We start from the raw sequence: 20,782 nt of genomic DNA, 5'->3' as shown, positions 1-20,782 counted from the left end.
GGAGGTGGCGGCGGCGTCGGTGCTGGAAAGAAGCGGGGAGGGGGGGGAGCGTTGTCACGGAGACTCCGGTGCCGCCGGGGACCCCGCAGCAGCGAGGGAAGTGGGTTCCCCCGGCGGAGGGGAGCGGGCTGCGGCGGGGCCGGGGCGACGGAGAGACCCGGAGGGGAGGTGAGAGACCATCTCCCCTTCCGCATTTTCCTGGGTCTCTCTCCCGGGCGGTGACGTGACGTGCTGACGGCGGGCCCGTGCCGGGGATCTGGGCCGCTTTTTGTCAGCTCCGAGCTCGGCCCCTCCTCCCTCCCTCCGCCCGCCCCAACCAGCCGGAGCCCGGCCCAGTGCTCCAGAGAGAGCCCGGCCTGCAGCACCCGCGACCGCCGCCGACATCCCTACACGCCCGCACGGTGAGTCCCCGGCGCGGCGGCGGCCGCCCGGCCTAGTGCGCGGGAGGGCGGCCTGGTCGTGGCCTGGCCGGCCGCAAGGCCCCCCTCCCGCGCACTAGGCCGGGCGGCATGGCGCGCGGCGCGGTGCAGGCCCCGAGGAGGCCGCAGCTAGGCCCGGGGAGGAGCCCGTGTGCCCAGAGCGGCGGCGGCGGCGGCGGGGCCGGCGGAGGCGCGCTCCGTAAGCGGGAGGGGGGTGGGGGGGAGGGTTGGTGTGAGAGGCGGGGTGGGGGGGGGGACACACAAGGTCGGTGCTACACCGGGGCCGGGGGGGTATCGTGCACGGGGCAGAACCGGGGACGAGGCGAAGGCTGCAGGGGTGGGGGGAAGGCCGCAGGCGGGCTGGGGTAGATGGAGATTTTTCGCTATGTAAATATCCGCGGCGGGGGGGGGGGGTGGTTGGGGGACAAGATGGCGGCGGCTCGCTGTCTGCTGCAGGAGGGCGGTTGGGGGGGGGGGTTGGTGAAGCGGGGGAGCCGCCATCTTGAATTAGTCGTCGGGATAGAAAATTCCGCTACAGACCGTGAGAGGGGTGGGGGGAGGGGAGGCGAGGACTGCCCCCGCTAGGAGCTCGGGAGAAACGGAGCTGCGGAGTCTGCGCGGATGGGGGCGTGCTCTCTCTTCTCCCTGCGACTGCCGGAGCCGGCGCCGCCATCATTATCACTTTGCCTCCAATTTCTTGGCGTTAGCGCCACCTTCCTGCTTTCCCTCTGGCACCCGTGACTGCAGCTTCCGCGGAATTTTAACTGTGCAGCCTCAGGCGGCCGCCACCGCCTCCCTCCAACGCTCGTGTGCCTCCCACGGATTGCTCCCGGCTCTTGTCCGCCCCCAGAGAGGCCGGCGCCCTGATGTGGGCCTGGGGTCGGGCCGGTGCCGGCGGCCGGGGGGGGGGGGGTCCCTCAACGCCTCCGTATTTCCCCCCCCCCCCCCCCCCCCCCCCCCCCGTCCCGCTCTTCTCCAGCGCATCGCCCCAGGCTTGCTCTGTGCTCCGGTAACTTTCAAAGATGGTCTTGTCCAGGAAACAAAGATCTCTCGGAGTCAGAGAGAACGTGGTAGATTAATTTTACAGGCACGTTCGGATGGTCCTGTGCCCTTGATGCGGTTATACCACGAGAAACATTGTTGCAGAATTAGAAACTAACTGGCTAGGAAAGAAGTTCGATCCATTCCCATTTTGTCTATTACAGAAAAAGTACAAAGCACACGCACCAGTAAAAACGTCATTTAAAGGATCCACTTAATAAAATTCTTGTCTTAAAAATAAAAATTAATTGTGGAGATTACATACATTTTTTGTAGATCATTTTTTCCTCGGTGGTGCATTTTCAAATGTATCGAGTACTGATGAGATGGAAGTTTTTGGAAGGTTTCTAATCGAATGAGAATAGTGATGTAATGCAGAGTTTGTTGCCTTTCTCTGACATGTTTGTAACATTTTTAAGGATGCGTTCTACCATATCATTATTTTAAAAATCTTAGCAACAGCAGTTTCTCAGTAAAATGAAGAAATTCTGTAAACATTAGTTGGTTTGAACTGTTGTCATCAAAAAACCTTTTCAGAATTTTGAATCAGTTGTAGGACAGTAAAGAGAAGTATGGTGTAATGAAATTGCCAAAACTTGGTACCTCTTGAATACGTTTGGTGGATTGTTGTGCCTGTTGCTTTTTTCCCAATCGAGCCTTTGCTCACCCCAAATAACCTTTGCTCAGAAGCTATTATCTATCATGAATTCGAAGGAATGGTGATGCTACAGGTCAAATTCACACGGTGGGGAATCAATCCTATGAGAATTCTAGTAAAATTTCATAAGTGTTGTAATTATTTTATAGTGTAGGAAACTCCTTTTAAAAAAAAGGCACTGACTAGAGATTGCCTCATGCAACCAATGTGTTTAAACTTGGCAATGAAGGAATTAATCGTCCTTTTGTTTGAAAGGGTAATTCAGTTTGTTCATCTAGCCCCTTCGGCTGATGTTTACATGATGAATGCTTGATTGCCCTAAAATCTAGAGGATGAATAAAATCCCAGGGTTCTAGAATTTTGGACCTAAATCTGTGTGACAGGCTACGTAGTAGAAGATAATTCCAACACAAAATTGTAGCAGTGGTGTTAACTGCTTTTGGCAGAGTGACTGCTAGTACACCAATGGTCTATCAACTTTAAGTAAAAGGATCTCTCCTAGAGATTTCTGCTCTGATGAGTATTCCTGGTTTTTAAAAACAGATGGATTCCTCAATCTTTATGAAGCAGACATGTTTTTGAGGGGTTGTATGAATTATGCTTTTGTAAATTGAATCAATTTAAGTGCTTTGGAGATGCATAAAAGAGATCTGTGGTAACTTACAAAATGAGAACCCAAACTTAGAATAACAAATTGGTGAGTGATTAAAGTTGGGCACAGTTAACTTTTCATTTATGCAGGTGTGTTTTCTTTTTAAAATGAAAATGAGTATGAAATGTGTGGGGGGAAATGATAGCTGTTCTGGGGGTAAACTATAGGGTAATTGTTCTTTTCCACATATATGCATATATAGATTTACATATATTTACACCTCATTTACCTGGAGAGTTAAAGCTAAGCAATCTGTATTTGTTAGACTGCCACTCAGCTTTATTAATATGCTTGAAATTGACTTCATTAAACATATCTTAAATGTGGTTTTCTGGTTTCCAACAGATTAGAGGCACCAAACCTGTGTTATGTTAATGAGAAAGTCTCCAGAGAGGTGTGTAAGTTAGTGGAAGACACAATTATGGCAAAACTGACAGCTGATGGCCTGACGTGTAGAGAGGAAGGTAGAACAGCTAAAAATACAGACAATAGTTGTTTATCCTATTACAATAATGCATGTTGATAATGACAAAATCATCCTGAAGGGATTAAATTATGCTGTTTAGAAAAGCAGGAAATTTTCTGCATCTGTATGTATGGGGAACTATGGGTCTGGAACACTACATATAATGTTGGACTTGGTCAATATGTTGTTTTGTTTTGCTGAACTGTTCCCCACTCCCCCCCCCCCCCGCCCCCCCATGCCCCTTTTTAAGAAATAGCTCTAGTCTAGAGAGGATAGAAGGATATTTTGATTATTTTAGATGGTGTAAAAACATATCTCATCAAGAATTTTAAAGGACTCATACACATATGCAAAAGAGATTTTATAAGAAATGGTTAATAATATTACTGTACATTTATATTGTGCTCTATACAGTTTAGAACTCTTTAATATGAGTGGTCTTGCTCAAAACAACCCTGTGAGGTTAAGGGCAAATATTTTTCTCATTTTATAGATTAAAATGTAAGATTCAGAAACACTGTAACTTGTCTAAATGTCTAAGATAGTGGGGCCTGGTCTAGAACCTTGGTCCTCTTACTTCTAATCCAATGTTCTTTTGGAGCTGGAAGGGATAAGCTTCAGTTAACTGGAGAATTCTGAGAATTACTGAAAGCTATGCTGTCTGATGAGAAATCTTATAACTTTCTCTTCACACCTTAAAAAACTTCTCTTTCTCTTCACTCATCCTCCATCTTTTCAAGGTTGACCCCTTATACCTCTTTCGATCCCCTCTCCATCAGTTATCTCCCATTTCTCTTATCATGCTGCCATCCTGCCATCTCCGCTTTCCCCACCTTTCTAGAAAATATACTGTTAGATTTTCCCTTTTCCAAAGATAAAAATAGCCCAAAGCCTTTTAACCCTAATACTCTTCAAGCAGTCTAATGTGGGGCAGGGGGAGAGAGAGTTTTGCAACTCTGAGAAAACTGATTGGATTATTGTATTTACCAAAGCTAATTAGAATAGTTGCTTTTGAAATCACTGGGAAAAGAGCAACCTCCTGTTCAGTAATTAAGTATGTTTTTAGGGGATGTTTTCTGCCATGTTGTTATTAGGTAGGACAACCACCATCACTCACTGTGAACAAGAGGGCAGTTTTTATTTAAGTGAAACTTGTTTTTAAAAGAAAGGGAGCTGGTATAGTACATAGAGCCCTGGGCTCGCAGTCAAGAATACCTAGGTTCAAATACCATTCCAATATTTTATTAGCTATATGACCTTGGGCAAGTCACAGAACCTCTGTGTGACATAGGTAGTTTCCTATGAATTATTTACTAAGCCATAGATGAGTGTTCATCTGCCTTTTTGTGAAAAGAATTCCCACACTGTTTCCTGTGCTCCCCAAAGTGTATATTCTTTACATATTTAGGAAACATATCCTAAATTAGTGTTTTTCCTTCAACAGGAATATGAAAACAAAATAAAGGTACATGGGTTTTAATAGTTTTTCTCTTGAATTTTTAAATACTAAGGTAAAATGTGTTTCTTGGGGGAAAAAAGAGTTCAAGTGAATGTGAGCAAGCTTACATACTGTATGTCAGTAGATTCTTGAATAGATCTTTGATCTCATTGTCGTGGGTACCTCCTCTAACAGATCACAAAGTTTTTATCTTCCTTGAACAACTCCCACTGCCATTCTGTTGATGGTCCAAAGGTGGGAGCTGGTGGGGGTGGGAGGGAAGGAAGAGGAGGAGAGGAGGAAGGGTGACATTACCTGGATACCAGTGGAAAATCTAGGCTATCCATTTGTTTTCTTTTGGTTTTTATATTTTATTTTTTTCTTAAGATAGAACTTTGTTTCAGGGAGAATTAAGATGTTGAAAGCACACATAATGTATCAGATACAATTCAGCCTGCTCTGTTCCTTCTATTTAATTCTGAGCCTAGTTCATTGTTTATCAGCAGTTTTTGTCCAAGATCTATGTGCAGATAACTTAACTTAAACATAAAGAGAGCAGTACAATTTACAAATATCTAGATATATATTTATATGTAAGTATAACATAAATACCTAGATATTTATATATCTGTAGATAGATATCTTAAGAGATATGGACCAGCATATGGGCTCTCTATCCGTAGTCTAGACAACAGACATTCTTTTCATCCACTTTTTTTTCATGTGTGACTAGTTAGGTTGAGCTCTGGTAAGAGACCATAAATTTCCTCTGTGGGCCCTGCAGTGTTTCAATGCTAGATGAAATCAGCACGATGTCATCCACAAATAGGAGCATTTGAAGGATATAATTTGTGAAGCTTGCTTGTTACCCTCTCCTATCTTCATTAAGGATGCACTGAATGCTTATCTAGCTTATATAGAGACAAAAAAGGAGGCATTTGGGTCAGTATTTGATACCTGCTTGTTTAGTGTCTTTCAAGTTCATCCTTAAATGCTCTAGGAATTATCTCACTTAATTGAGCCTCCTATCAATTTTTTATAAGTTTGTTTTTTTCCTATCCTGCTTATTGCTCTTTTTAAAAATGAGATGTTCATAATCTTCTACCATCCTCGTCTCTATATTAAGCTAGTGTTATCCTTGCTTGCCATATAACTCTGCCTTTCAAGAAGATCATATATTTGTTGCTTGAAATGGTTTCTAAGTTTTTTTGGCCTTGTACATTTTAAGGAGTTCATATATTCACTTTCTTAGCAAATGAGTATATCATATGTTGTGTCTTCATTCATTTCCCAATTATTGGCTTCAGTGGCTTGTTTAGATAGGTCAGGTTGGAGCTAGTCTAATTTAATATGCTGTACCCTTGTTTTCTAATTTAGTGTTTTGATTTTTGCTCTTATAATTTGACAGTCTTGGATAGCAGACAGCAGATTTGGAAATGAACACTTAAAATTCAGAGTTATGGAACTAATTCCATCTTTGTCTTTTTTTTTTTTTCATTTTATTTGTAGATTAGAAAAACAAGATGAACTTAACTTCCTTTGTAAATTTCTAAATGGCTTTTTCAGTTCAGAATAAATTATTTCAAAGAAGAAAATAATTTTTGTACATACTGTCAAAGAATTGCTGAAAGAGACATTAGATAATCTTAATCTCAATTCTGCTTTTACAGATGTGCAAACTGAAGCCGAGAGAGGTGAAGTGACTTGTTGACCACCACATGGTGTGGCCGAGCTGGAATTTGGATCCAGCGCTTTCTCCATCAGACCCTGTTGCCTCTTCACTGGCAGAAAAAGCTTTTGTAAGTTGGATTCTGTAAGCTCTTTGAAGACTCACTCTGGTTTACTTATCTTTTTATTCCCTTTGCATGTAAATAGGAGCTTAAGTAATAATGTTGAATTGAACAGCCACTCATGACTTGGGGTACTCATGTAAAAATTCTCTTGTCTTTTCTTCTTTAAAAACATTTGGGAGAATAACTTTCTTGAATGTTTCACCCTGAGCCTTCAGATTTGCCTACAGTAAAGCAGTAGGTTTGGAGTCCTGTCTCTGCCACTTCATACCTATGCAACTTACCTTTTAAAGCCTTCAGTTTCCTCATCTGCAAAATGAAGGAATTGGACTAAATTAGTCCTTGAGGTCACTTCCAACTCTAGATCCTACAACCTTATGATCCTAAGAATGATTGTTGAATGCTTTCATAGCCAACCTTATTTTATCTTCTCCCTAAACTATTGTGACCAAAGTTATTTTGATTTTTAATCTTAGTTGTTTTTCCAATTTCAACATTCTAAATATTTATCTATCCTGTGATGTGAATGGAAACCTACATGTTTTGAGCATATGTATTTCCTGAAGGACATAGGATTTGTGAATTTTAAATGAGGGATGGGAAATAGCTTGTTGAATCAATTTATGTCATTTTTGGGGGGGTGAACTAAATAACATAGACTCCATATTGTGGAGACTTTATATCAAAATCTGAATTTGCAAAGAGGTCTGTATTAGGGTGTTTTAATAATTCACGTTACAAAACAAGGCATCTAGTTCGTTAAGCATATGAGCCTAGTGGTTATAACTCTCCTAGAATGGTGCTTTGTAAGGTGTAGATTCTTAATAAATATTTATCAAATGAATCCTTAAATCCATGATTGCTAAGAAGAGAAACTTAAAGTTCAGATGTTTGGAGAGACATGCCGGTAATTAAAGATAAATCCAAAGCGAAGAAAAAAAGTTCAGAAATTATATGTACAGGGGAAAACGAGGTCTTATTTGTTAAAAATTAAGCGCATACTTCATTTATATCAGGAGAATAGAGGAAATTTTGTATAGCGATGCTAAATAGGATAGATATATCTCAATGCTGATGGGTTGAATGGAGAAAGTAATTTCTGACCAGAGATATTTTGGGTTGATTAAAGACTTTTTTTAAATACATAAATTAATTTAAAATATTTTGTGAGCTTGTTGATGGTTATCTAGGCAGAACACGACTTCGCTGTTGGTATTTTTGTGGATTTTATTACTAATTCATTCAGAATAAGGGCCAACACTTACTGTTTTGCTCTTTATCCAGAAAAATTTCAGTTTTTAATTCAAATTCACCTTTTATGTCACCTTCTTTATAGTCCTGTGTATTACATAAAAATGAGCTCTTTTTTGCATATCTTTTAAAATATCTTTCTAGCAAATGTTTTTTTTTTTAAATCATTAGAAGGTAAAGTTGAATTCAAAACCAGTTTTAACTAATTGAATATTGGAATTAAAGAAAACCTAACATTAAAATTGGTTTCTATCAAAAATAATTTTGAGCTCTTGAGTTACCAACATGGCACTACATAATTATGAAGAATGATATGAGAAGGATGTTGAGAATTTGAAGAAAGATGTTTGTGGTGGCTTTTTTAAAAGCCTAGGACCTAAATATTAATGCACAAAAATAATCCTAATGAACTGCAAAAATATCAGGTGTTATTTTAGTAAAATGAACTTTGATTTCACATCTGCTCATTTGCAATTCATGTTGGAGCTTGTGTTTCTCCTTGTTTGTGTGGTAGGAATTTCTGCAGTGGTTGTTCTTACTTTTAGCTTGTTAATTTTCGTTGAGCACCTCTTATTGCAAACTTTGGCTTTACTTTCGAAGCCCTTCATATTCCATTCTCTTCCTTCCTTTCCAATCTTTTCTCTTCTCCATGTACCCCGTGACCTAATGATACTGGCTTCCTTGCTATTCTTGTACAAAATACTCCATCTCTTAACTATGAGTATTTTCACTGGCTGTTCCCCATTCCTGGAATGCTCCCTCCTCATCCCCACTTCCTGGCTTCCTTGGCTTCCTTCAATTCTTGCTAAAGTCCTACCTTCCGCAATAAGCTTTCCCAATCTTCCTTAATGTTAGTGCCTTCCCTCTGAGACTGGCCTCCGATTTTTCCATATATGTTTGCATGTTGTCTCCTTTGTAAGATTGTTAGCTCCTTTACATCAGGGACTGGTTTGCCTTTTTTTTTGTATCTCCAGCACTTAGCACAACACATGGCACATAGTAGGTGTGTAATAAATGCTAGTTGACTGACTGCTTGCAGTCATTTTAACTCTCCTATGTTTAATGCTTTATTATTTGTATGAGAATTCTTAGTCCCAAGGTAAATTTTGTGGATAAATCTGGAAGTTGTTACTTTCAGATTAATGCAAATATTCAACTTGTTATTGTTACAAGACTTACTATATATTAGCATTGGTTATTCAGTTCATTTCCACAAATATTAAGTATTATGTGCGAGATAGGCAGTGTAGAATCTGTTATAAGTTCTTGAATTTATAATGTAATGTGATAAAGGTGATGCTTTGAAGATTAGTCTGATAATATACTTTATCAAAAGCTTTGCTAAAATTGGGGTAAACTTCATTTACTGTGTTCTTCTATGTACCACAGGACTCGGAGAGTCAGGAGACCTGAGTTCAACTTCAGTTTCTGCCACTAACTAGTTGTGTGACTTATGTTTAAAATGAGAAAGTTGGGCTAGATGCCTTCCTAGGTCTAACAGTATATGTATATTAGGAAGGCAGAATTTATGATTTCAAAGAGAATCTCATATGTGCCTAAAAGGTCCGGAACCGCAGGATATAAGGAATTCTCTAGGCAGAAGGCAGGAGAACTAAAGCATGTATTTATACTCCACAACAACAAGCCCACAAACCAACGTCCCCATTTTGATATTTTCATCAAAAGCTTCCAGGCCCAATAAGTCCGCCTTACAAGGGTAAGCAGAAGGCCACAGAGAAGCGAGATGGTATAAGGCAAAATCGTATACATGCTTCCCCTCTACGGTAAGAAGATTACCCACTAGCCTCCAGTCAGCTCTGCTACCGGCAGCTCAGCTTCGGCTGTAGGTGTCTCTGGCTCCAACCGGAAAAGGAAAGGAGGATCTTCAAGCTGTCCTCTCCCCTCTTATAGAGTTTTTGACATCATCAAGCGCCCGCCTGAACGACCAGGGCCGATTGGTTCTTGACTTGGCCCCTCCCCCAGCGTAGACCACGTTAACACACCTCCCCTCAGCCAGCGCCACGACTCATCACACAGGAAGCTCTGGTCCTGCCCCGGAAGAGCAAGCCCCAGCGTCCAGGGAAGCTCAACGAGGCGAGCTGAGTCATTCAAAGAAAACAAAGTCCATTCTGGCTACAATATGGTTGGAGATAGTGAGATGAGTTAGATGTGAGATGATGTAGATGGCATCATTGAGTATGGAGAAGAAGGAAAATCTGAGAGAAGTAGCAAAAGAAGATTTGCTGGCAGATTAATATGGTGAATGAAGCACAACTTGGACTTTAGTGCCAGGGAAAATACTGGTGCTTTTGAACAAAATGGAAAAATTTAGATAGAAGGTTGGATTAGGAGAGAAGTCATTCCAAAGCTGTTTATTTTTGGATATGTTGAATTTGAAATGGAAAATTTATTCAGGAAACTATAGCTATAGATTGGTCATCATTATAATGCAATTGAGAATGACAAGTATAAAGAATGTAAAGTAATATGGAAAGACAAGAAGCAGTGCAAAGTAAAGGAAGGAGAATCAGAAGCCCAATTGATGAGCAGTCTATCTGTTGGCAGCCTAACAGCCTGCTGACGTCAGCAGCGGCCAGTCTCAAAGCCAGGAAGACTTGGGTTTGACACCTCCTGGCTGTGTGATCTGAGCAGGTTATTTAAGCCCCTCAGTACCCCAGAAAATTTTCTTAAGAGGAGAAACCGCAGAAGAGTTTCCCATTTGCATGGCTAGAGTCTCTTTACTGGGCCTCTTCCTACACAATTGAAATTGTAAGTTTAGACTGCTTCCCCATCACCCTCGCTCCCTATAACCCATAACATAGGACATTATATATGTTCATATGCACAAATGCAGAGGTGACTAATAAGCAAAGAATAGAAGAATTAGTATGATATGAATATTTGCATACAGGCAGTGTTTTAAAGTTTTACATGTAAGGTAATCAGGGCCTGGATGGGTTGGGTCAACTAAGAGAGAGGAATTTCTGAGGGAGCAGGAGAAAGGGAGGAGAGAAGTGAAGAAGATAGGTAGAACAATGAATGGGAAGAGGAGGAAGGATGAAAGAGGGACAGAATAAAAGGGGAAGAGGACAGGATAGAAGAAGAACCGGAGGGGGAAAGAAAGAGGGGAGTTAAGGGAGGGGAAGAGCGAAGTGAGAGGAAACATGAAGAAAAAGTGCATTCTAGGCCCAGAGGACAGGGTTTAGAAAGGCACAGAGGCGGGAAATGGCATGTTGAGTGCAGGGCAGCAGCTAGCTTGACTTGAGACAAAGGAAGGAATACAAGTCAGTCTAGAATGGTGAGTTCGAGATGGTATAGGGCCTTAAATGTCAGGTTAAGAAGTTTGTATTTTATGTTAAGAGCCAAGAGGGTGAGCAGATGGAAAGGAATGAGAGGCTTGATGGTCATATGGAAGGTGAAACATGGTCAGATGAACAGTCTGGAGCTGTCTAGATACAGTGAGCCCTTTATGCGAGTTGACTCTTCATTCAGGACAGCCTGTCTCCCTGAGTTGCAGTTCCAAGGTCACATTTATTAAAATCACCCAGGACATGTTACCAAGAGGCCCGTTGCCCAGAGGGAACAGCCACAGGCCCCACATCAGAGGGGTGACTGCAACTAAAGTCAATCACTAAATATTTATTAAGTCCCTACCATGTTCCAGGCGCTGGGGATACAAAAAGAGACAAAAGACTTACCTTCAAGGAGCTCATGGTCTGATAGGGAAGATAAGAAGTGTTAAATATGTACAGACAAGCCATATACAATGTAAATAAAATCATATGGGGGTAGACTGAGAGAGAGGGAGAGTTAAGAGTTGAGAATGATTTCCAGGCTGCAAACCTGGGTGACTGATCAGGTGAGGGCACCCCTGGCATCTTCCTTCTGCCTCCACTGTAGATCATGAAAAAAAAGCTTTCTGTTGGTTTATGAAAAGCCTTAGTATCTTGTATGCTTTGGTGTTGGTGACGGTTTTTTATAGGAGGCTGCCACCCTTTTGCATTTGTCTTCATTTGTTGTTGTTGCTGTAAGGTCATTCAGTTGTGTGCAGCTCTTCATGACCCCATGAACCATAGTATGCCTGGCTCTTCTTTCCTTCACTGTCTTCCAAAATCTGTCCAAGCTCATGTCCATTGCTACTCTGACACTATCTGTCCATCTCATCATCTGCCATCCCCTTCTCCTTTTGCCTTCAGTCTTTAGCAACATCATCCTCATTTCACTGCCTCTGTGTCTCGAACCTATTTTCAGTTGGTTTTGCTGTTAACTTAAAGTTAACAACAAATTTGTTTTTGTCTGAAACTGTGATTTCATTGGTATGGGTAATTCCCAGCGAGGAAACTCCCCCTATCAATGCATAGCAACAACTGCTGTACAGTTACCTTAGAGCATCGCCTGCTGGCACTGAGAGGTCAAGCGACTTGCCTAAGCACAGTGTCAGTGTGTCAGAGGCAGGATGCGCACTGAAGTCTCCTTGACCTCCCAGGCCGGCTTTCCATTCACTATGCTGTGCTGTCTTAATCAAATGAGAAAATTGTGATGTTTGACTAAATGAGCCAGACAAGACCTATGAGAAAAAAATCGAAACTGCAGTGAGACAGGGAACTTGTTTATTAAGGAGGTATCGCTGTTAGTGAGACCCTTACTTAAGGTCTTTTCTCTTTATTCAGCCATGGAAATGCTGCTCGTAGATTGGATTACAAATTTTGTTGGGAACCACTCTATCGCTGTGTGTGAGAGGACTGGCTGAGAGTTTGAAGGGACCTTAGTGGTCATTTAGAGTTGTTGTTCACACATGGGGAAACTGAAGCCTGGAGTGGGAAAGTTACTTGTGCAGGACCTCTGATCGCAAATTCACTGGTTTTTCTGCTATGCTGTTTTTTAGCCAGGCTGTCTGTATCTGTGGCAGGAGCAATTCCCACATCATGGGACCCTGCAGTAGTCTGTTAATAGAGGGTTATTTATCAAGGAGAAGTTGCTTTCTCTTCTCCCCAATATTTGGGGAGAAGAAACTGATCTCATTAAATTCTCTTTTTATTACCATGTCTGCCTAATTAATAGTTAATTCAGTTTCAAAGTGATCGGCGATAGCCATAACTCCTGACCTGTGATTTCAGTCGTACAGGGAATTCTCCTTGAGGAAACTGCCACTAGGAATGCAGGCTGGCACCGTCTGCGAAACTTATTTTATTGTCTCAAAGGTTGCCTAGATAAATACTGAGAGGTTAAATGACTTGTGGAGTGACACCACCATTATGTATCTGAGACAATATGGTACTTGAACCCAGGTTTTCCTGGCTTCTAGGGTGGCTCCCTATCTACTTCACTGCCTCAGAATAAAATAAGACATGTACAAAAACATACACATGCACAAACACACATATATTAATATATTAATATGTATAATATAATGATTATATACGTGTTATATAATTATATATTACATAACACACTAACTCCAGGGCGGGTGCTCTATCCACTGTGCCACCTAGCTGCCCCCGCTTTTTTTGGAGGGGGGACGCAAGTCAGTTGGGGTTAAGTGATTTGCCCAAGGTCATACAGCTAGTGAGTGTCAAGTGTCTGAGGCCAGATATATATAATTTATATGTATTATGTATTACATAATATGAACAGAAGCCTTTTCCTAGTAGAGAAGAAATTGAAGAATATGAACAAACAGTTCTTAAAAGAATGCCCCAAATCACTAATAATAAGAGAAATGCAAATCCAAACAACTCTGAGGTTTCAACTTATGCCTTGCCAACTGCAAAGATGTTGGAGGAATTATGGGAAGATGGGCACACACCAGCAAGTGCATTGTTGATGAGACTGTGTGTAAGTGCAGCCACTTTGGAAAGCAGTTTGACATGATGCAAATAAAACGACTAAAATGTTTATAACTCTCTGCCCCAGCAATTCTGCTGCTAGTCATGTTACCACAAGGAGGTCACTGTGAAGAGGAAAGTCCCGACATATACCAAGATATTTGTAGGAACACTTTGTAGTAGTGAAGAACTAGAAACAAAGTCAATTTTTGTTGATTAGGAAATGGCTAAACAAATGATGGTACATGAGAGTAATGAAATATTACTGTTATAAGAAGTGACAAGGGAGTATAGAGAAGCATGAATTTTTCAGTGTATTGGTTGGTTTTTGCGACTAATCTCTTCTTAAAAATATTTGTTTTATGAGATGACTTTCTGGGCAGATGGGGAAGTATATGGGGAAGCTTTAGGTGATATAATAACAAAAGATTCCAATAAGAATTTTTTTTTAAATGTGGCATGGGAGCTCTGGGGCAAAGTCAGACCTGTCTGTAGATGGATATTGTGGGAGTCTTCCCAAGATGAGGTGGTAATAGGAACTATGAGAAAGACCAGATCTCTGAGAGGGAATGTGGAAAAAAGAAAATGAATCCCATGACCTTTGTTGGAAACATACCGCTATTTTAAAGAGTGATAGGGAACAAGTGAATGGGAGGAAGAATGTAAGTGAGAGCAGTCAGAGAAGTAGGAGTATAACCAAGTTTGGTTGGTGCCACAAAACCCAAATGTGAGGAGGGTTTCAATAAGGAGGAAAGGACTAAGAGAAGAACTTGTTTATGTGGAAGAATACCTAAATGTTGCATCTTGGTGCAGTAAGAAGACTAGTGAATTTAAGTCAGAGAACCTGGATTCAAGTTATTAACTCTGTGTGTGACCTTGGGTAAGTAAATTAACCTATTAACCTTTCTGGCTCCCAGTTTTCTCTATTAAATGAGTGAACTAGATGACCTGATATCCTCCTAGTCCTAGTGTCTATTTTTTAAAAAAATCATGTTTTATATTAAACTTTTCCTTCCTCCCTTTCCCATTATTTCTTGTAACAAAGTTTTTAAGAAATAAAAACCAGGTCAGCAAAACAAGGCATCCCACCAAGAGTATTTGATAGTATATCCAGTATTTCACGTCTCTGCAGTGAGTAGTTCCCTACCTCCTCAATGAAGAGAAAGGAAGTATAGCCTAAGTCTTTGATTCTGTGATTTAGTTCAACTCCTTCATTTGAAAGAAGAATCAGACCTGGAGAGGTGAAAGGACTTATCCAGGGTCACCCACTTACTAGCAGAGATAAGATTAAAAAAAGGTCCTCCAATTTTCCCTTACTTTATGTTGTGTTCCATTGATTGAAAAAATTCCAGGGAGTTTTTGCTTTGGCTGTTGTGTTACCTGACATGCTGTCTTTTCAATAAAAAGTAATAGGAATAAATGGTTTTAAATGTTTTCTTACATTATTCATGAAATTCACTCGAAATAATACAATTTTAAATTAGCATAGACCTTAGAGTTAAAGCCAATATTATTCAACCAAATATAATATCTCAGAGTTTCCCTAAAAGATGGTTATTCAGCTTTTGATTGAATAGCTCCGTGTTTGAGTTTTAAATCTTTGTGTAAATATTATTTTGTATTCTGTGTGTGTGTGTGTGTTTCAGATTTGTTCCTCTTTTTAGGATGATTTGAGTTTTATCCGGACTGAGGTTCCCTGTTTAATTACAAGTAGCATTGGATAACATTGCTTTTTCAACAATTGCCATAACATTGTAGCCTCCTTCTTTTTTTTTTTTTTGGAGGGGGGAGGTGAGGCAGTTAGGGTTAAGTGACTTGCCCAAGGTCACACAGCTAGTAAGTGTCAAGTGTCTGAGGCCGGATTTGAACTCAGATCCTCCTGACTCCAGGGCCAGTGCTCTATTCACTGAGCCACCTAGCTGCCCCTGTAGCCTCCTCCTAATCACGTAAAAGGAACTAATTTGAGTTGTGTGTAATTGAGGTCTCTCCAAAGACTGTGATTTTATATCATAAAAGGAAATCTAGGGTAAAGTCATGTGAGTTTTCGTAAGTGTGAAATAACATTTCAGAAGGGGTTTGTAAACTGTGAGCACATAGCCTTGAGCAACCACATTATATGAAATGTCAGAGCATTTATCCTCTTTTTGGAATATCAGTTTATTTGACAGAACTTTTTTCATTAAGCAGAATTAATATTGTCTTGCTAAACTATCCCGTATCCTCTGTTCAGTTTGCCTGTTCAGTGTATTTTTGATACTTTTTCCTGGATAAAAAAATCATTGATTTAAGGATACGTATAACAGTATTTGTACTTTGTGTTTTTCATTACATATCAATATCGTAAGATGACAGTCCTTTTATTAATGTCATACTAAATAATTATCCTCTGTGGAAATATCCTACCACCTTTTACTTAACACTTTTTTTTTTCAGAAGAGCTAAAATTTTACATTGTCCTACATTTACACCTAGAGTTTTTAAATTTTCTGAGCATAAGCTTCTTGTCCCCAATAGAAGTAAACCAAAACTGCTAATTTCTGCTTTTCTGCCAGAATTTTTATCCTGAGGATTTGTTGTAGCTATACTGTAAAGCATATTAGGTTAAGGCTTGCAGTTTGGAAGTCTTGGGTTAGAATGTTAATTGCTCTTCAGGCAGGGATTGTTTTGTTGTATATGTGTCCCTAGCATCTTGCACAATTCATGGCACATGTGGGTGCTTTATAAGTACTTATTGATTGATTGTGGGAATTCTCAAGTTAAAGAGTGGGTTAAAATTAAACTTGTAAAAAGAAATAAAGGTTAGAGTCAGAGCCTTGGACTAGAAATAGTCTGAGTTACTCGCTGGTCTATCTGGTTTTCCTAGTTATTTTTCAGACATGCCCATTTTTTAAGAATGTGGGCTTCTTTATTTTTAATTTGGACTGACAAATTTTTGATAGTAATAAATATATCAAAGAAAAAGAAATACTCATTCTGAGGCAAGGAAAATAACTTCATGATTTATAAGCCTATAACTTTGACTTTTATTGTGAAAAGATTAATACGGGATTTGGTTTTTTCCTGGCTCAGGATCAGTGACTGATGAGAATTAAAGGCCATGGATGAAGATGGACTTGACTTGCAGCCACAAGAGCCAAACTCGTTTTTTGATGCAACAGGTATCCTAGCAACTTCTTGGGTTGTTTTAACTTAATCGCTAAAAATGTTAAGGTCATTATAAAGGGGATAAACTGTTAATGAGCGATGCTTCTGATCACGTATTTGGGTGTTTGAACCATTATTACCTTAGAGTCAAGATGCATACCAAAACTTGGGCAGGTAATTTAACCGTCTCTGGGCCTCAGTTTCTTCATTTATAAAACAAGGGAGCTCTTTCCAGCCCTAAATCTTGTGATCTCTTCCTACATTGACTTTCCCTCCCAACTTCTCTGTTTCTATCTTAGAGTCTTAGAGCCAATTTTTGCTATTGCTTTTATGCTTTTTTCCAGTCACTAAACCGTACCAGATTCTTCAAGTTGCTAATCAGATTTAGCTCCTTTTCCTGTTCTGAATTTCCTTCCTCCTGTGTTATTATAATAACTTCTTAATTGTTTTCCTTGCTTCCAGTTTCTCCTCCCTCCAACAGTTTTCATTGCCATCAGACTGATGGTCTTACAACTGCTTTGATCATTCCATTCCTGTTCTTTGGCTTTCAGTAACTCCCCACTGCCTCCAGTCTTGGCTCTCTGCAGTCTAATCTTTTGCTTTCTGTACCTAGTCACAGTAGGAATTATGTTCTACCAGACAAGGGAATCTTCTCACTGTCTACCTTTCACTCAACATGCATCACTAATTCTTCTTTTTCTTTGTTTATTTGGAATGTCTTCTGACTGTTTAAATCTTTTATTCTTCAAATTGTAAAGCAATATATAAATGTGATCTTTTAATAGTCAAAGCCCAGCTCAAGGTGCACCTCTTCAGTGAAGCCCATGTGGGTCTGAACTTCCTTTGAACTCTTAGCATTTATTATTCGTACCTATAGCATATGATAGCATCTAATTAGTTCATGTGTGTTAACCTTTCCAGCTAAAGTATGAACTACTTAAGGGAAGAGGCTATGTTTTGTAATAAAATTCTTTTTTTTTTTCACAGCTTCTAAGAGGCTAAAAACAAAAGAGATTGTCAATAAATACTTGTTAAATGAATGAATTTTGACAGAAAAATGTTTGTAATTTATTCATAGAACATTATGAATTTGGAAATGTAACCACTATGTCCAAAACCCCTTAATATAATATTTTAATCCTGTAGCAAAGAATTTTCTGCCCAAACCACCAGCATTGCAAAGAGGCACATTTTAAAATGTAGACTCAATTTTGTAGGCTTTTTTGAGTTAAGTTTTACATTATTGTTCAAATCATAAAAAAATTTACATAATCAAGAAATTTGACAGCTTTTAATTTGCTTTTAAAGAAGTTGGAATCATAGAATTACATTGTGGTATATGCAAGGAGTTTTGGATTTGGAGTCCTGGGACTTACATTCAGACACCGGCTTTGCTACTTAGTGTCAGTGTGACCTGGGCCAAGTCAGTTCAGCTTTGTGGGGGTTCAGTTTTCTATAAAATCAAAGGGCTCCAGCTCTGCACGATCTCCCTGGTTCCTTCCAGCTACAAATCTTCAGATCCTCTAGATTCTGAAACTTCTCGCACTTGTAAGCCCATCAGCTTCTTAAACTGTCACTACCCACAGTTTAAAGCTGCAGAATACTGGAGTTGGAAGGGGCTTTACAAGGTCATTTTGGTCAGCTACTTGCTTGAATGGTAAATCCCTTCTACATTAACCCTGACAAATGACAATCCAGTCTCTTTGGCAATAGGGGACTCTCTTCTTCTTGAAACAATTCATTCTACTTTCAGATAGCTCTAATGGCCGGGATATTCCCTCTATTGATAAGACTAAGACCTGTTTCCTTCAAATTTCTACCCATTGGCCCTTGTTATTTTCTCTGGAGACAAGTAGAATAAGTCCGGTGATCCCTCATCCATATGCTAACCCTGCAAATATGAAAGGAAGTTGCCTCTCTGCCTCAAGTCTTCAGGCTAACCATTCCCAGTTCTTCAACAAATGCTTACTTGCGTTGTAATTCCTCTGTGCTTTCTTATCCTGTGTGATGTTTTTCTATGTCTTTCTCTATGTCTTCCATAGAAGATCCTCTCAGTTCATCTCATGAGTTTTTAATATCTATCTTACATTTGGAATATTCACCTTTTTTTTCCTCCTCGTTTTTGGTACGTGCCTGGTCATTTCTGGTCATATTGCTGGTTATGATGTCTTTTGTGCTATTTTTGGAACATATATAACACTAGAAGATTGGACTTTAGGTGGTTAAAACTTGTGAAATGGGAGAAAACAAAGTTCAGTTTGATATAAATTCATTAACACACATTGATTTACTTTTTCAGTGGGTGCTGAATACACTTAATTTTGTGATCCAGACAGCATTACTAGCTCCGGACCATAATGATACACCTTTCTGAAATCTTGATATACTGTGTTTATACTGAATATCTGCCTAATAAAGGAAAAAATGGGTTTAGTCTGACATCAGTTATTTTTCATGATTTCTTGTGGTTCCTAATGGTCACCAATATCCTTTACAAGTTCTGACATTCTATAATTTGTTCTAGAATTTTGTCGATCATGAACATTGTCTGCTCTATAATTGAACAAATTTACATTCTCTCATTTTCTGAAAATTGAAACATTTTTTAGTCTTTAGTCCTGTCACCTCTTCTGTACTCCATGGTTCCTCAAAGATAAACAGTGATTTAGCTGTCATCTATTTAAGCAACCTAGGAATTCTCTGATTCCAAGTGACTTTAACTCATTTAATTAGAGCAGCCAGGTGGTCTCTTACTTCCTCACTTGTCTTGGATTTTAATTTCATTTTAATCATTTTTACTTTACCTTTTACTCTGAAATAAATAGTATATGAAAAACACAAATATTGGGGTAGTTTGGTTTTCTCTCTGTCATCTGTTAATTTTATCATATTGATCCCAAGTGTTGGACCTTCTTTATTCCTATTTTTTCCTCCAGTGGAACTAAAAGGGTGTTTTTTTTAGTCATTAGAATTTTTTATAAGCTTCATCTTATTTAGGGCTCTAGTCTTGACACCAGTCTTCAAGGAGCTTATTGTTTGTAGATTTATTTTTATTCATCCCTGGTGAAATGTTCCTAATGCCATATTTTGAACATAGATTTTAATATTTCTTTTTTTTTTTTTTTTGCAGGGGGAAGGTCAGGGCAATTGGGGTTAAGTGATTTACCCAAGGTCACACAGCTAGTAAGTGTGTCAAGTATCTGAGGCTGGATTTGAACTCAGGTCCTCCTGACTCCAGGGCCAGTGCTCCACTCACTGTGCTACCTAGCTGCCCCAGATTTTAATATTTCAATAGCTCTGAGATCTTAATCAATATGGATTTTCTTTCCATTAGATTCTTGGCCATATTTTTTATACATTTCCTTAGGATTTACCCAAACTCGGCCGTCCTTTCAGTCTTTTTATATTTTGTGGGTCCCAGTTGAGTATTTGGGCTGTTCATTTATTATTCTTTGCTCTCAGCATATGATGGGTCCACTTGCTTTTTTGACCATACATTTATTTAATGATAAAACTTATGCTACTTCCTATTTGTGCTCACCGTGTGTATCTATTACCCTGTGGGTCACCTATAACTTTGATTCCTTAAAAATTATGATATTTACATATTTGCAACCAGGAAGCACTGCTAGAGGAAAATTTGTGTTTAAAAGATGGATGTTTGTGCCAGGATGAAGATTAAAGTCATTACATTAAACCCTAGAATATTGTATAGTTTCCTAAATTAAATTAATGATAATTCAAAACAGTTTTAAACCACTCACACAAGAAAAAGTAGAAGAATGCCTATTGTCTAGTGAAGGTGGACAAACTATGACCAGAACACGTCAGCCTACTTCTGTATGGCCTGTGAGCTAAAAGTGGTTTTTGCATTTTAAAATACAACAAACCTATTTTGAAATGTTGTAAAGACCACTCTTACCTGGCAGGAGTCAAAGGTCTAGACTGTATGCAATTGGATGGACGACCTTCAGCCTTTGTCCACTGGTAAATATCTTGGACAGACACTACAAATGGCTAGAGAGTTGTGATCATACCTAAACAAGAGACAGATGAGCTGAGCTGTCTCAGAGAAATTGCAAAATTCTTTTGGTGGCC

The 20,782-nt window shown here is 39.7% G+C and overlaps 1 protein-coding gene across 2 annotated transcripts in view; it reads left to right on the top strand.

Annotated features, from left to right (window-relative positions):
• The first annotated feature begins 255 nt into the window (after nt 1-255).
• ZFX (zinc finger protein X-linked) overlaps nt 256-20,782 on the top strand; it is a 65,625-nt gene continuing 45,098 nt past the window's right edge. Inside the window, exons 1-3 of one of the 2 annotated variants that reach the window (XM_036744283.1) lie at nt 256-401; nt 6,345-6,473; nt 16,610-16,698. In XM_036744283.1, coding sequence (XP_036600178.1) covers nt 16,638-16,698 — 61 coding nt within the window. In that variant the 5' untranslated portion in view covers nt 256-401; nt 6,345-6,473; nt 16,610-16,637. The remainder of the gene's footprint in view (nt 402-6,344; nt 6,474-16,609; nt 16,699-20,782) is intronic. The other variant, XM_036744284.1, reaches the window with a different exon arrangement.

The sequence above is a fragment of the Trichosurus vulpecula genome, chromosome 2 (genome assembly GCF_011100635.1).
Source record: "Trichosurus vulpecula isolate mTriVul1 chromosome 2, mTriVul1.pri, whole genome shotgun sequence".
NCBI classification, from domain to species: Eukaryota; Metazoa; Chordata; class Mammalia; order Diprotodontia; family Phalangeridae; genus Trichosurus; species Trichosurus vulpecula.
Note: the sequence above shows the minus strand (reverse complement) of the source record. Positions and strands in the feature narration are given on the sequence as shown.